The 17050-nt window shown below is 38.5% G+C and overlaps 2 protein-coding genes across 3 annotated transcripts in view; one reads left to right on the forward strand and one right to left on the reverse strand.

Annotated features, from left to right (window-relative positions):
• Ten-a (Teneurin-a transmembrane protein) overlaps positions 1-17050 on the forward strand; it is a 928723-nt gene that overhangs the window by 61351 nt on the left and 850322 nt on the right. The gene's annotated exons all lie outside the window — the stretch shown is intronic.
• Positions 3943-17050, reverse strand: part of LOC111513795 (scoloptoxin SSD14) — a 79002-nt gene continuing 65894 nt past the window's right edge. The window contains exons 6-11 of the mRNA XM_074176157.1: positions 16771-16971; positions 11507-11738; positions 9876-10066; positions 7469-7706; positions 6759-6875; positions 3943-4171 (exon numbers count right to left, since the gene is read on the reverse strand). Coding sequence (XP_074032258.1) covers positions 4010-4171; positions 6759-6875; positions 7469-7706; positions 9876-10066; positions 11507-11738; positions 16771-16971 — 1141 coding nt within the window. The 3' untranslated portion in view covers positions 3943-4009. The remainder of the gene's footprint in view (positions 4172-6758; positions 6876-7468; positions 7707-9875; positions 10067-11506; positions 11739-16770; positions 16972-17050) is intronic.

Consider the following 17050-nt stretch of genomic DNA (forward strand, 5'->3'; position numbering starts at 1 on the left):
TGAATATTCTTGATAAAGAAAGCAGGTAACATTACCATTCGAAGGGCAGTTCTCCATTTGTGAGTATTTATAAGTTAGATTATTCCACTGTAATTAGAGAATACTGCTTATCTGAACGTAAAAACTTTGTTTCGCCACTTAACTCTGAGAATTTTTAGTGCATAAAGAGTGAAATAATTTGTCCAGGAAAACAGAAATCATCACTATTCCTTTGCTGCATCAGCTGGTTACTAATAATGATGCCCTTCAATAGAAACCTAGCAAAAATGCGGCTATACCTTTCAGGATATGAATCCTTACAAAATATGACTCACTGATGGTCATAGCTCTGTACCCAGTATAAAAGCCACCTAGGCATGGTTCTTACTCTGAAAAATCTGTTGAAATCTGTTTTCCGTTACCCAGCTGTCGTCCCCCTACGAATGACAACTTTCGAAACTTGTCCGAGCTAAGAACTAACTAGGTATCACGTTTTAACGTGCGATTCTTAACAATGGTTCGATGATAGGAAGTGGAAAACGATAGTCCGGCCTTGCGGTTCGAACCACCGGAGCACACAACAGACGATTGAGTAAGTGAAGCAACCCACCAACGTCAACCCACAAGGCTACCGTCCCACTATATACATTTTACCCACAATATCAATTTTACTGTGAAGGATATTGGTCATCATATATCTTTCTTGTCCGCTCAACAGAATGTTCCACGCTCTTCCGAATTATTGTACAATATTTTGATATGTTATGAAATGTTGAAAATACCCCCGAATGTTTTTTCAACCTCATACAACCCTATTTCATAGATGTGGCATAGAGGGCTTCCAAATCGTTCAACTTCCTTGTTCACGATCTGGGATGTTCCAGGATATTTCTAAACGTCTCAAATTATTTTCAAACATTACGGTAAATTATCTGCATGTAACTCCATCGGTATAGGCAGTGCACGCCAAGATACCTCTCAGGAACAAGAACTTTTTTGACTTACTCAAAACCTCTGTTGATTGTAAAGTATTTCCAAAACCAATTGGAACAGCACAGATGAGGAATTCCCGCCTCGTCATAGGCGTCGGCATATTATTTTTCAGTGGTAGTTTTTCAGTTACTTATTCTTACAATCATAGCAATTGATCACCCCATGAAAAAGTTATCTCAACCACCATGGGTAAATATGGGTAGTTGATTTCCGAGTCGAAAACTCTAAAATACAATGAAAACACAAATAATCAGACCGAATTCTCGTCAAAGATATATTTACAAAATAATTGAGGCCAACAAAATTGCTAGAAAAATCAAAATTCTTTTTCGCTATAATCGGATGAGGTGGAATCATCATCGGGTTGAGTAACGATCGGATTTATGGAACTTTGCACATAATATTTGTTCTCTCCTTCTGTAACGTGGGACACACAGTTTCTCCACACATCACTAATATTTACTTCATTTACCACTTGTCTTATATTGTCAAGCACTACAGCATTCGAAGTCGGTGACTGATTACATTGTCGTAAGCTTTCTTTCATTGTGGCCCAAACCATTTCGTGGTATTCAGCAGACGAATCTTTTATATTTTTGGCCGACAGAAGCAAAGCGTTAGTCACGAAACCACTTTCATTCCCGGCATGCAAAATTATAACACGTTTTCCCCTTGAAGAAGGTGTGTTCAAAGCACAATACTCAGTTTTGTCTATCCAGCCATATTTGACCACATCATGGGTGTCAAATCAAGTTCCGTCGAGGTAGATTATATGTCTGCTGGATTCTCGGTAGTTTTTCATTCGCCTCAAATATTCTTGTCGGAGTTGAACAATGCGTGTCGATTCCATTATGACCATCCGATTGTTCAATTTTTTATATTTGAAACCACAAGACAATAAGACACCTCGTAGAGTTTCTGAATATTTGTAATTGTAATCGGGATAGTCGAGTAATTTATACCAAATCATTTCCAAGATTTAATTTTTTTGGTATATACCATAAATTGTTCGCCGAATCACATCTTTTGTAGCACCATCAACGTTTGCGAATTTTTTATTCCTTTGTGTTCGTTTCATTGCATGGTCAATGACATCCCCTATTTTAATGACTCGAAGAACTATCGAACGAGATAGTTTCGTTAACTCGCATATTCTATCCACAATAGCATTCTGTGAAGTATGATAGTTTTCCTTCTTCAAGCATTCATGAATATATAAAATTACTCGCTGAACTTGAACATGTAAGACCTCATTTTCAAATTCCGGATTCCTGTCGATTGACACAGATTCCTCACACGTAATGTTATTATTTGTTTCAAAAGGTCTCCAAAAAGCCCTATTGATGAAAGTACCCAAAAACACTAAGATTTTCACAAAAATCGGTTAAAACGATGAGATTGGAAACTTTAATGTAAAAGTTGAAAAATTTTTCTAGAGATCAATTACCCTAACACCAAACTGATATTTTTGCACTCGACGCGCGTTTCGCTAACAAGGTTAGCATCTTCAGGAGAAGCAAATTGATACTGAATCTGAAGACAAGGGTTAGCTGTTTCTTATACTTGAAGTTTTTTGGTCCGATGTAGACTTTGTTTGTTAAATGATGACTATCCTAATTGATTCTTCGGTAATTAACTAGTGGGACCACTACCTGCAAATCTATTGTCGACAAATCAATTTTCAGGTAGTGGTTCCACTAGTTAATAACCGAAAAATCTATTAGGATAATCATCATTTAACAAACAAAGTCCACATCCGCTTTTCAATCTATTATTGACAAATCAATTTGCAGGTAGTGGTTCCACTAGTTAATTACCGAAAAATCAATTAGGATAATCATCATTTAACAAACTAAGCCCACATCGGACCAGAAAACAGCTAGCCCTTGTCTTTAGATTCAGTATCAATTTGCTTCCCCTAAAGATGCTTACCTTGTTAGCGAAACGCGCGTCGAGTGCAGTTTGGTGTTAGGGTAATTGATCTCTAGAAAAAGTTTTCAAAAATTGGTGTGCAAAAACACTCACTACCTCACCTAACCCCACGAACAAACGGCACTGATAGAGAAATATTGTGAAACGGACAAAAACATTTTTATCCAGCCAGTCCATTTAGTCAAGCCTCTATTCCCCAACAACATTGGATAGCATGTTTAGCACAGGCAAGTAATGTTTATGACTGTACTCTTAATTTTATTGCCGTTCCAATTGAAAATGGATATACTAGAGCCTGGGTATTACTCTGACGTATAAGCTATATTGATGTGAATTTTCATCTTAATCCGTTCAGTCGTTTTGGCGTGAAAGAGCCACGAACATACATACATCCATTCTCATATTTCTATTAGTGTATAGAGTATATGTATAGGTATAGATCGGGCGATGGAAATCCGAACAAATGAAATTCAACATGAGACATTGTCAACTACCTTCAACTCAATGTTATCAAATGAAATGTTAATCAAATGTTAATTCGCCAGGAATGCTTCCGGTAACCTAGTAGTAATTATTTCAACAGTTAGAGATATCAAGCGCAACAGCTCTTGACTGTCTACGTTTTTCGTTTGGGTTATTCGAAATATGAGTGACATTCTATATAAGGTTGCCTGTTGATCTTTGTTTCCAAAAGTCATATTGTTGATCGCTCAAGTTGTTGAAGCTTTTCAAATATTTAAAGATATGGTGATGAACATAGGCGTTGTCACTTTCCGAATTCATGTTTTTATTCGAGTTCTCGTTGAAAACTCTACATGTCGTTTTTCAGCTGTTCCCACTATTGCTATTTCGGAAATGGTAAGACCTACAAGGACGGTTGAAGTGGACACAAGTTTTCTATTTTGGAGAACACCTTTCGAAATTCCAGTCAGTTTGGTGATGCTTCCACATTTATAAATTAAGACATGAAGAAAGAAGAGTTTTGAGTGGCGCCATGGATTTTTATGAACAAAAATGATAAACAAGTGAAAAACTACAAATTTTCATTATGCTTTATTCCATTTCCTTCTATGAAATGATCTGATCATTTTACAACTTGATATATTCAATATAAATTAGCTACTGATCCACCTCTTCTTTTGTCTGTCACACCAAGAAGTCTTTCTCCATTATCTCTGGAAATGCAAGTTACTGCTGCAAATCCATCCGGATCTGAGAATGTCAATTTGTGACCTATTTCTCGCAAACCATCAACAATATCAGGTTTCTGAAAAAAAAAACAAAAATGTTTTTTTAATGATACGTGGTAATAAAATCACCGATAATGGATTTGGAATGACTTGTGAATACCCGTGTATAGGTAAATTATTGAAGTCTACTCAAAGGTTTCTTTCAACATGCTTGATTTTATAATGAAAACAACAATTGGAAACAGAGGTGTTTAAATAATTAACAGTGTTATTATCACTCACGAAAAATTTATATTTTCCAAACCAGTGACTGAAATATGACTTCGTATTAAATAATGAATTCAGTATTTTTCACTTTCTTGCCAAAATAAGGAACTCCCAAGTCGACGGAAGTTTGTATTTCATAATTCATCTATGAATATTGATGATGAGTATCAATACCATTTTCATGACACTGGTTAGTACAAAACGTTACTTTTTCATTGAAATATGGAATTATATTTTTGTAAATATGTGATTTTGATATTTATTTTATAGTGAAACAAAAATGAATGCACATTATTTTTATTGATTTTCATTACCCTATTAGCATACAAGAAAGTTGAAAAAAATGATTTCCAAATGCACGGTATTACTTTTTCTTTCATACTCGCGAGTACTTTCTCTCAATAAACCCGAAATACAGTCTCCCATCGTATTTTCATTGTATTGGCCTCGATAACATTGTTAGAAATTCATGATACTTTGATGGAAACGTGCTTGTTGCTTTTTTCAATAGGCCTTCCCAATATGGAACTCCTACCTACAGAGTACAGCAAAAAGAGCATATGTGGCTTATGAGCAATGTCGGATGACAGTGGGACGCGCATGGGGTCTTTCACCTGGTGTGGTCTCCTGAATCTACACTGCAATAATAAGACCTATGTTAACGTACGGAGTCACTGCATGGGGACCAAAACTTCTAGATGCAACGACCATCCAAAAATGATATCAAATACAGCGATTGGCCTGTTTAAACATCACAGGAGCCATGAGAACAACACCAACCGCGGCAATGGAATTAATTACTGTTCTGACCCCTCTGGACCTGTACGTTAAGGAGGTTGCGTTGATGGCCATGTTACGATTGCACACGGCTGGTGTAAACCTCGAAGTAGGAATGGGTCAATTGAGGCTGAGCCTATGGCGACAAGCACTCACTGCGCCACCTCTGCTGCAGGCAACCAGTGATGCAATTGAACTCAGGTTTGTGATTAATAAACCCTACAAAATACAGACGAAACATAACATAGAGTTAGATGCTACAAATGCAATACGCATATATACAGACGACTCAAAAATCAAAGAAGGCTCAGGATGTGGAGTGTACTCCAGATCACTAAGCCTATAGATGAGGTGGGGAAAGGGAAAAATACCAGAGTGGTTCAAACATAACTGGCTGGGATCTCAACCGTCACAAAAGAAATAACCAGGAAAGTAATTTCTGGCAAAAACATAACAATCTGCACTGATAGCAGACAATCCCTATTGTAGACAAGCCTTGAACAAACAACGTGTTACCTCAAGGCTAGTACTAGAGTGTCACTAGGATCTAGCCAAAGCCTCGGTGGATAATAACATCATCCTGAGATGGATTGAAGGGTACGACAGGAGTAAAGGTAATCGTATTGCTGACTCTTCAGCCAAGGAAGCGGCTGGACTAAAAATTTTAGGACACAGTGGCACCTACGGCCTAGTGACTTCGACAATTGCGGAACTAGCCGAACGTTGAACCCATGCTCAATCCCTAAAGAGGAATCAAAGGATGCAATCTTGGCAGGATCACCTTGGGCGACCCTGGGAAGCTGGCGCCGAAAAAATATCTGGCGATGACCAGGAAAAATCTACGCTCAACAGTAGGATTTCTGACTTGCCACCGTCAACTAAGGAAATACGGGGCTGGTGGACACACCTCTATGCAGGATGTGTGAACAGGGACATGAAACTGTCAGGCATGTCATATTCGAATGTCTGTAGTTATCGTTGATAAGAGAGTGTGTGTTTGGTAAGTCTTGTCCTGCACCTGCCGATATGAAGGAGATGTCTCCGAGAGACCTGTCCACCTTCCTGGAAAGGACAGGATGGACGATGACCTAGGAGGACAACTTCTTGGGAGGATGTACAATGGGTCACATGTGGCCTAATTGCTGTGGGCCAACACTCACCCGCCATACTCTGCAGATACAGGGAGATACAAAACATTTTCGTACACAGCATTCTTGTGATTCTATGATTACTTCTATAGGTAATCAAGAATAACCAACCATCGCGGACATGTGATGTCGTACATTAATGAAAGGATTCTTTGTCGAACATTTTGTAGATCGAAATATTGTGTGATTGTTTGGGAATTCATATCTGGCAATATCATATGAATAAGAGTTAGCCAGTGTCTATTTGGGAATCATAACATTAAAACATAGTCGAATGAAGAACATAACTGGTGAAAGAAGTTCTGCCTTCTGACTAGATAATAGGCAATCTAGAGTGATATTTGAGTTTTATGAACTCAGTCAAGTTCTCTCTTATGAACATTTATGTTTCTTGGGGTCAATAATTATTGATTGATTGAAAATATGTATATTGTACATATATGAATAACAGAAGAAAAATGAAAAAACTCACTTTTTGTAGAAATTCGTTTTCTAGTTGAAGAATCATTGGAAAAAGCTGGTGATGGATCCTCTCCTCATTTGACGCTCGTATCAAACCAAAACGATAGAATAGGCGATTGATGATAACCTGAAATATTGTCCCAAAATTATTAAATGAAAATGAGGTATTCACGTTTGGTTTCTTTACAACGAGTCGAACTTTGAAGTTATATTCCGCCTAAGAGAAGCAATACGGAGAAAACTCCGGTATTGTACTTGTGATACACTGTTTGGAACCTTTGGTGTAATAATGAATATTACTGGAGTTTTTATCACCAACACGAAACCGTTATTTTACCACCCCGACCCGTGTTCCAAATACCAAGTGATCATCTTCAAGAGGGAGGTTGAATCTTCTTCTTGAAGATGGTGTTTCAGTCATCAAGTTATCATCTTCAAGAGGAAGATCTTTCTCTTGGAGATGACCACTTAGTGATCGAAACACGTGTCGAGGTGTTGCTTGTTCGTAATTTTCGGCCAAAAACAACACCGTGATCATGCATTAGCCACCGTATTCACCAGATTCAGCCCTCTACGACTTTTTTCTGTTTCCAAGAACCCATGAAATGACGGCGTTTTGCGACGATTGAGAAGATACAAACCAAATTGCTGAGATAGCTCAAGGACATATTAGAACAATATATTGGTAAAATACTTCTAGTAGTTGAAGAATCAACTCACCTGAAGGACATTGGATGTAATTCTGCTACCACCTGCACCACCAATAACCATGAATACGTTGCCATTATCTAAAATAATTGAAGGACACATGGATGACATTGGCCGTTTACCAGGTTCTATGTAATTTGTAGGGGAAGGTGGTAAACCAAATATATTTGGCTCACCCGGGATTGAAAAATCATCCATAGAATCATTCAGGATGATACCTGTGCTTTCCGACATGAATTTTGCTCCAAATCTGTTAACAAAAATACTTTCGTTGAATGCAAATTTTTCGCGAATCATAGAGAATGATGTATATGATAATGAACAGTAATAATTATACTATAAAATGAAGCAGAACAATCAAATTATTCACTTTTTTGAAAATCAGTGATGATGGGTTATACTCCAGAAATTTAAGAAATCATATAGAAAGAAAGCTACATATTTAATAATGTTCCACTGAGTGCTGGTTGCGATTTATCCAAAAAGAATCCAAATTTAGTATGCAAGTTGTATTTGGGAGGCCTATTGCCGTAAGATTGCGCTGTGGAACTCAAGGAAAGCGGAGAGAATATCGTGATTTGATATCTTGAAATTTCTATGGAAAATGAATTCAGCATCATTCATTCAGAAATAAAAGCTTCAAAGCTTCAACTAATACTTTATGCAGGGAGTGAGATCAACTCTGTTATCTCCAACGAATGATGCGAAAAAATGGTGTTATGAATGAAATTGTATAGCAGGACGGTTTGGTTTCTCCAAACATGTTGCAACTTCAATATATATTATTCGTTGAGAAGCGAATTCTCATAATAAACAATCATTATTTGATCACAGGTAGGTGAAAAACTCTTGGGGATTTTCAATGTTACTACCTTCATTCGGGTTTGAAGGCCCTCGTAGTTTGGAACTGTATCCCAATTTTTCGCTAGCACGAGTGGCTGGTCATGGACCATGCAGACAAGGGGATCTGAACTACTGACGACTCAACACGCTATATCCAGTACCATTCTGTCATGTAGACACTCCAAACTCGAATTTCCACGGCCCCCCTCTTGTCGAGGGAAGTTCAACCGTGGAACGGACGATATGGGATGCAAATTCTTATAGAATTGCATTATTTTCGGGTCTTTACGTCGAGTTGATACAGATCCTCCCGAGTCCACTTCACTACTCCAAACGAGTAGAGTAAAATTGGAACGGCAAGCATATTTGTTACAACAACTTGTTCTTCCCCGACAGTTACGATGACCAGATCTATTGAAGTTTGTACTGATACTTGCAGCGGAGAGAGTTCTTCACTGCCGTTATCTCATGTGAGTGGCGTTGTTCCACCCCTAGGTAAGTATACGTCTCTCCGGCATCCAAACGATGTAGGATGCTTCCATCTGCGAGCTGCACATCCTCTCCGTAGTCCCCGCATCGTCCTCTTTTGAGGAGGAGGATATTATATTTATAATTATTATTTTCTTAAACGAAGTATGCGCTGATCAGGCCCTATCCCCCGAAGCCCAGATACATTCGGAAGGGCACGCCAGCCTGTTCCACCAGCGACCACTCCCCACACCAGGGAGCAACATTCGGTGGATAATAAAGCAACATTCCACCAAGGACTTCAATAATCAGAACAACCAAGAACAACCATCTTGAGAGAATGGTATGTATAGAGTCTGCGGAGTTCGAAGTGAAAATCTCGATATTTGTTTCGTTTCTCCTTCTCTTTTCGGACGATATTAATCTCGCCAGGAGATGAAAACTCCACGACAAATATCATCTTGTATGAGCTTGTATGAGCCTGAGGGTGGGGAACGAATAGTTCCAATAAATTCGGCACTTCCGGTTTCCCACAACGGATTCAATGTCTCCCGGAGCGTAGGGCAACACCGGTGTCTCGTCAATACCGTAAGAGTGCCGTAGATGGCACTCTTAGGGCCGCGTTATGTCGATGGATATAGGTCGAGACCGCGTATGCTGGACATGGTGATTATTAGGGTCTCGGGCGCCTCGCTGCAGACCCTACACCTTGTGTCACGAATCTTTATACCCACCACGCAACTGCGGTAGACTGAGGTGTTGAACACATCCTGGCAAGTCATGATGAACCCCTCAGTTTCCGACTTCAGTCCACTTGACCTGAGGAAAGCGAGGGTCAGGTGCTTTGATATGCCAAAGTTTACAAGGTTATTGAAGAAAACCTCATGCATTGGCTTATCCTTGTATTTCCGCAGTATTGAGGTAATCTCTGCTGTTTTTATATGAGCTTTTTGCTGAACGTGTTCCAAATCGGTGACAGAGTTGTGGTCACCTCGTTCAGTGTCGAAAACTAAACCGAGTTCATCAGCTTAATATTATTAGTATCACGTCTAAGGCTATATCAAGAAAGTATCAACAAGCTCTCAAATGATTGATTTTATGCACTCACATATAATTTATACTGCTGGTTACCGAAACTACATCACCATTCGGAGCCACAACGCATATGTGGGCGGTTCCATGATCGTTATGGTTTTCGGTGAAAGCTCCATAGTATGACGGATCTTGTGATGTCCTGTTGTCGAATATCTTCTTCCTCGTCTGAACAGCATATTTTACGGATGTTATGTTGGCCAAAATCTGTAACATACATTCATTTGGAAAAGTGTAATCTTTCACGGCCGAAGATAACTGAGTCAGAGCTGTTTTTTGGGTTGGCCAGGCTCTGCAGATTCTTATGACTGACGTTCCGTCTTCTACTGCGGAAGACATTATCAAAGGCGATAAAGTTACGGTCGAAGTGCTCCAGTTGTATATCATCATTAGTGGACAGGTAGTCAGTTCAAGTCCGAGTTCAACAGGCTCACCACACTTCAGAGTCAAATTACCATCGGAAATCTGAACGAAATAACTGAAACGTTCATTAAAAACAGATCGCAAGATACAAGTCCACAGGATCGATTGTAGTTGGAAGTTACAAAGATCTTCTTCCTCGGGACATTATGGAACTCATTCACGAGAAACACTGATGCAAAGAGGTCATGCTCAGACTTGCGGAGAGGGTCAATCAACGAATAAATGAGTTCACCAATGCTCAGTGAAGATTTAACGCTCAGGACAACTCTCTGTGAAGGATGGCGCGACTTCTCGACAACAGATACGAGCCCATGTCTACCACAGAGAGAGGTACAGTTTCACAACTATCGGACAGGAAATAGTTACTGTCCAGTCCCCTAGATGGCGTAACATGAGGAAACGCGCGTTAAGCGTGAAGGAGCGTAAAGTTCGTGTTGAAAGCAAAAAAACATTTTTAAATCAGCCATCGCCCCCCTGAACCGCTTCAACGCCCCCCAATGTTCTCCGTACTCTTTACTGCCCCCCTATAGGCCTCCAGCGCTCACAAGGGTGTCCCCCTTTATCGTCCACTTTGAAAAAGACTGATATAAGGTAATCGAAGTGTCTTGAAGCAGATCGGGCATTCAGATCATTCGCGGAGCTGATGTCGAGTTGAGCGAGATCTTGGCCAAGTCACAATCAATTTACGACGACCAGCGGCGGTCAGCGTTATTTTTTATTCAAGGGATAATCAAAAACTACAATATGCAATAGAGGTTCCACAGTATCCACTGAAGTGGTATTTCATTGAATGTATTATTCTTTGTATGATTTCCATGAATTCTATTAAAATAACATGAACTTTCATCTTCGTCAAGAGTTCAATCTGGAACTTTGTGCTTTTTTCCTTTCGTTGGAAGATCCCCACTTTTTTTATAGATGTGGATAAGTAGAAAGCCGAAACCATTTTTTCAAAAAATTTGTCTTTTTCAAAACTTTATTCTTTCCAATTTGAGGTCAACGTGGTCTTCACATATTTTTGGGATGATTGATTATTTTATTCAAAAATATATCATGTTTCTCTTCTTGAACGCTCGTTTCGATGTGAAAAACAATAGGTTATGAAATAATCAAACTTCCGTATTATTATTCACCAATGATCTGATAATTTATAGATATTCACAGTATCATTATCAAAGAATTTATTTTCAATTTTTGGGAGTGATATGAACAGACTATACTCACCCCTTCCACGTCAACAAAATCGTCATCACCTAGATTCGTTCGGGCTCCATAACCAAACTTCAGTGCCTCTGCCAACCGTTGGTAGTTTGTTAGCGAGAAAGGTGTTTCAGTATCGAGGAATCCATTGAGAATATTGGACATGTATACGAGTAGAGGTCCCGATGATGGCAAAGGAAACGAATGTAGTTGCATTCCGGATATTGAGGTTTTGACTGAAGCTTTCCATTTGGGTCTGAAAATGGAAAAAGCATTTTTCAATTTTTCATATGCAATGGCTGATACATAGTTTGCAGCACTGAAAACGGAACAGATCAGATATTTTTTCGACAACTTTGTTGATAATAATGTAAAAGCAGGTCAATTCGTGATTGGGGTGGGAGATCTCAACTATCATACCTCCTTCCCAGCCTTTTGGTGACCATCACCCCGATGATTCGAACAGGTGAATTAGGTACTGAATGTGACACATCGATGGAAATGTAATTTTTTTCTGGCATCCTTTTGCGGAAAAACAGCATCATCAAAGAGCTCCAGAATTGCTCCAGAATGCCACACAATATTTCGAGACTAACTCATACTCATGTATGGCAGTTGAAGGGGAACAGGTCTTTCTTTGTCTTCGGACCTGGAAGATAGAACGAACTAGGATGCTGGCTACGAAACTGCTATTTCCAACTGAAAGACGAATTCTTTAGGTAAGTTATAGCCAACATATACAGTGTGTAACAACGAAAACTTAACAGAGCCGTTTTTTAATATAGAAAGTGAGATTTTTAAAAAAAGCTCTGACACGTCGATTTCTAATTGAAGGGAGACACCTTTCAGACTAATCAGATTTTTTGTAGTGCGCACCCCCTCGGAGGGGTGCGTCCGATGACCCTTATTTAGATAGGAAAAGTAGGTCGAGTGGCATCTTGTTTTAAAGGTCTTTCGAATACCTTTACAATTCTGTTAGAAGAAAATTTTTGTAACGATTAGTTTTCGAGATAATTTGAAGTCAAAATTGCTATGTTAATAATACATTAGACAGACCACTCGGTAACTTGTATGCCTAAAAACAAAATTTCGAGCAGTTCTTTTTATCATTTTTTTGTTAAATGAAATCCCTTTTTCAAAATCAATACCCACTCCTCTTCTTTCAGTTTTCATTAGTACATCGTTCGATTATTTTGTTTAAACGGGTCGTGTATTGTTATTTGTTTAAAAATACCTTACACTACTGCTGAACGGGTTTCAGTTATTGCTTTATTTTTTGACAACGACCAAAATGCTAATAGAACATCAATTTTATTCAACGAGCAAAACCCTGGTGAACACTTAAGCAGAAATCACGTTCTGGATTTCGTCACAAAATTCAGGGAGACAGGTTCGGTTTTGAATAAGAAAAGAAATGTTCAGAGAAGGGTAGTGACTGACGATAATGCGATTGGAGTGATTGGTCAAGTCATCGCCAATCCCAGGTTAAGTACCAGAGGTTTATCAGCAATGACCGGAATAAGCCATATGAGCGCATGGAGAATCCTAAAAAACCACAAATTCTATCCTTACAAAATTAAACTTGTTCGTGAACTCAATGAGGATGATTTCGACCAAAGACAGACGTTTGGTGAGGGTATGAGTGAGAGATTAATGCAAAATCCCAAGCTGCTGTTTTTCGGACGAAAGCTCCTTTTATTTAAATAGTTGCGTCATATTATAGGTCCATTTTTCATTGATGAAAATTCAACCGGTGATTCTTATTCACAACTTCTTGAAGAGTTGAACTAATTGAACAGGATCCAAGATGTCAAGATGAATTTATCCATTTTCAACAAGACGGTGCACCACTTCATTATGTTCAGCAGGTTCGAAATTTTTTGAATAATCATTTTGAAGGAATGGATTTGAAGGAATGGATTGGCAGAAGAGGTCCAATTGAATGGCCAGCAGGATCACCAGATTCAACACCACTGGACTACTTTCTGTGGGGATATTTAAAGTCTAAAGTTTATGCTACACAGCCAGCCAATTTGGATGAATTACGTCGTAGAATCATTGATGAATGCCGAGCTATAACTCCTGAGATATTGAATAATGTAAGAGCAAAATTCGAACAGAATCTTTATTGTTACATGAAGCAGAATGGCGCACATTTTGAACATTTACTTAAAATTTCCTATGTGAGTTACCCTTATTAGGTGTTAATTTTTTTTGTGTGTGCTTTAAAAACAATTATTGGGATTCATTAACCCTAAAACAGTTTTTTAAACTTTTCTGTGTCATCAGCATTCAAAGAAATCAGCAGGTTGTATTCGTTGTGTAGGTAAGTTTTTAGTATGATTCACTTTTTTATCAGAAGCATAAAATATCCACGTCAAAAGGCAACATTCATAAGGAGGTGCCACTCAATTTACCTAAAATGTAAGGGTGGTAACCAACCCCATCCCCCGAAAAAATCTCATCGTAATAAACAAATAATTCTTACTGTTTTACGAAATCAAATGGACACGTATTAGCAGGTTGTCATAAAAAGCAAAAATTAATTTTTTTATGAAAGTTCTGAACGTAAATTGTGCTTTGAAAACAATTTGATTCATTTAGAAAAGAGTTGAACTCAATAAAAATACCTTTAAATCTTCAAATTATCTCGAAAACAAATCGTTACAAAAATTTTTTTTAACAGAGATGTAAAGGTATTTGAAAGACCTTTAAAACAAGGTGCCACTCGACCTACTTTCCCTATCTAAATAAGGGTCGTCAGACGTACCCCTCCGAGGGGGTGCGTACTATAAGAAATCTGAATAGTCTGAAAGGTGTCACTCTTCAATTAGAAATTAACGTGTCCGAGCTTTTTTTAAAAATCTTACTTTTTATATTCAAAAACGGCTCTGTTTCGTTGTTACATACTGTATATGGACTGGTTTGACGACTTCATCATAGTATAAAACCATGAAAATACATAATGAGACACATTTCTGGGGAACAAAACAGCATAAAACTTTCCATCGCCTTCACAATGAAGCAGAAAATCCACAAGAAATTGACATTTTTGGATGTATTGTTGATGAGGACTAACACTGAGTGGGAAACATCTGCATACCGAAAACCCCTTCACACGGGACAGTATCTGAACCACAAATCTAGCCACCATCAATCTACTGAAAGAGGAATCATCAAGACTCCAGTGAATCGTGCTTTCGGGCTCTGTAATACGGAGGAAAGTCTAGAAAGGGAACTAGGCATTATCAAAAAAGATCTTCAACGGAATAGTTACTGCAAAGTGATGGTCAGATTCTAGCCAGAAGACAGCAAGAGTCTCACAAGGAAGAGGAGCACTTCCTTACATCAGAGGATTGTCGAAAAAGATGAGAAGAAATGAGTACGAGTACAGAATCTGCTTCAGATCCGGCGAGGACTGCAATTCCAAGAAATGAATCTACCGGGTATCCTGTAAGTACGACAAATCCTATGTTGGTGAAACTGAGAGACCATTGTTAGTACGCTTCGCCGAGCAAAAGAGAAACACTCAGCGAGGAGAAACCAGCAGATCGAGAAGAGCAGAGCATGTTTGGACTCATCAACATAACATCAAGTGATCCCAAACTGGGATCATCTACAGATAGGAATACTCGTTTGAGAGAAAGTTTGAAGAAGCTGCATAAATGTTGTTTGTTTTTTATGGCGTATGTTGCGAGGTTTGATTCATATGTTGTTGGGTTCATGTATGCTTTTTTGTGCTCGTCGTACCTTTGGGTCAGTTTTTTCCCGGTTTGGCCGATAAAGAATTTGTTGCAGTTCGAGCATTGTATGATGTACACTGCGATTAGGTTTCTGTCTCTGTCTACTTTTTCATAGCTGTTTATTTTTTGTGTTATTTTCTTGTTCGACTTGTAAGTGATGTTGATGTTCGAGGGTTTGAAGAAAGATGTTTGTTATTTCTTTGTATGGCGATAAAGCATCATCAAAAACCACAGTATGCTATAGTGAATTCAATCATGGTCGTAGTTCAGTCACCGACGGATTCCGTGAAGATCGTCCAAAAACAGTTGTTGTGCCATATAACATCGATGCAGTGCGTGGAGTGATGATGCAAGATCGTCATGTGACATATTGTGATATGAAGGCATCCTTGCATATCAGTCCCTACTCAATACATTCGATTTTGCATGAACACTCAGTTGTAAAAAAAATTGGATTCGTTGGATACTCCATAATTCATTATTCGATTAGAAAAAGGCTCGCGTCAAGTGGTGTAAGGAAATGATTAAGAATATAGTTTGAAATATATTCTGATTTGCTTTCAAATAATCGAATTAGATTTTAAAATGTATCTTTCGTTTTGTTCAAAACTTTTTTCTGTATTAAATGACGGGTAATTGAAAATATTCAAATAAATGAATACTCAATCTGTAGTAAAAAATTTCGCTAGCACTCAAACTTCTTGAAATCCATCTTTTATTTTGATTTTCTTTTGAACAACCTATCAAGGAAGTTACGTGCAGCGCCATCTGCCCGCGAATAGATCAAGTGATAATACTGTCGATAATTCTGACAATACAGATCCTGAGCTTGGGAGTTACAAGCAAGCAAACTTACATACATACAGGTGAAGCTAATATAAAGCGTGAAAGAAGTTAAAACGTGATGCTTCAAAAGATGTGCATAAGATTGTGATAGGTGACGAATCATGGATATATGCGTATGAGCCGGAAACAAAAAAGCAATCGACCATGTGGGTCGATTGCTGTTTTGTTTCGGGTCGATGCAACAAAAGTTGTTCGTGAGAGAAGCACAGCGAAGCAAATGGTCGCCTGTTTCTTCGACCGAATGGCTCATGTGGCCGTTGTACCGCTTGAGCAACGTAGAACGGTCAATTCTGAGTGGTACAAGACCATTTGTTTGCTGGAAATTTTCGGAGATATTCGTAAAACTAACCGCCCAAGACGAATCATTCTCCATCATGACAATGCTAGCTCTCACACATTTTGTCAAACAGGTGAGCAGTTGTCGAGCAGTCAAAACATCAAATCTTCCATAGAGTTATTAGGCACCCTATGACTTCTTCTTGTTCCTGAATATCGAAGGTAAATTGCGTGGTCAACGATTTACGAGCGCCGAAGAAGCAGTTGAAGTGTTGAAAAACCATGTTTTTGAGGGGTCTCGAAAAACTGCTTTGACAAATGGTTTGAGCGAATGCAAAAGTGGATTGGTCATCAAGGGGAATAAAGCCATTGTTATTATTTGCAATTCTCGAAATACAAATAAAATATTTGTTCTGATGTTACCTGTAGTTATTCATATCCTTCACGGTGATGATTCCATTTTTCCTTTGGATATCTTTAACGAATCTTCTCGTTAGAGAGCCCCTATGAAGTGCCTCTCCTCCTTCATTCGCGATGATTTCCAGTGTTTTTGCTAGTGTTGGGTTTTTATAATAGTCGCCCTCCTTATAAGTGTCATTTGTTGTTGGATTGATGAATACTTTTCTATGAACAAAATGCAATTAATTCAATGAAACGTTAAAACCAAAAACATCATTTGTCAATACAGGGCTGAAAAGTTCGA

Source organism: Leptinotarsa decemlineata, unplaced genomic scaffold (genome assembly GCF_025532065.1).
Source record: "Leptinotarsa decemlineata unplaced genomic scaffold, Ldec_3_MD MMD2_tig00001621_RagTag_RagTag, whole genome shotgun sequence".
In the NCBI taxonomy this organism is placed as follows: domain Eukaryota; kingdom Metazoa; phylum Arthropoda; class Insecta; order Coleoptera; family Chrysomelidae; genus Leptinotarsa; species Leptinotarsa decemlineata.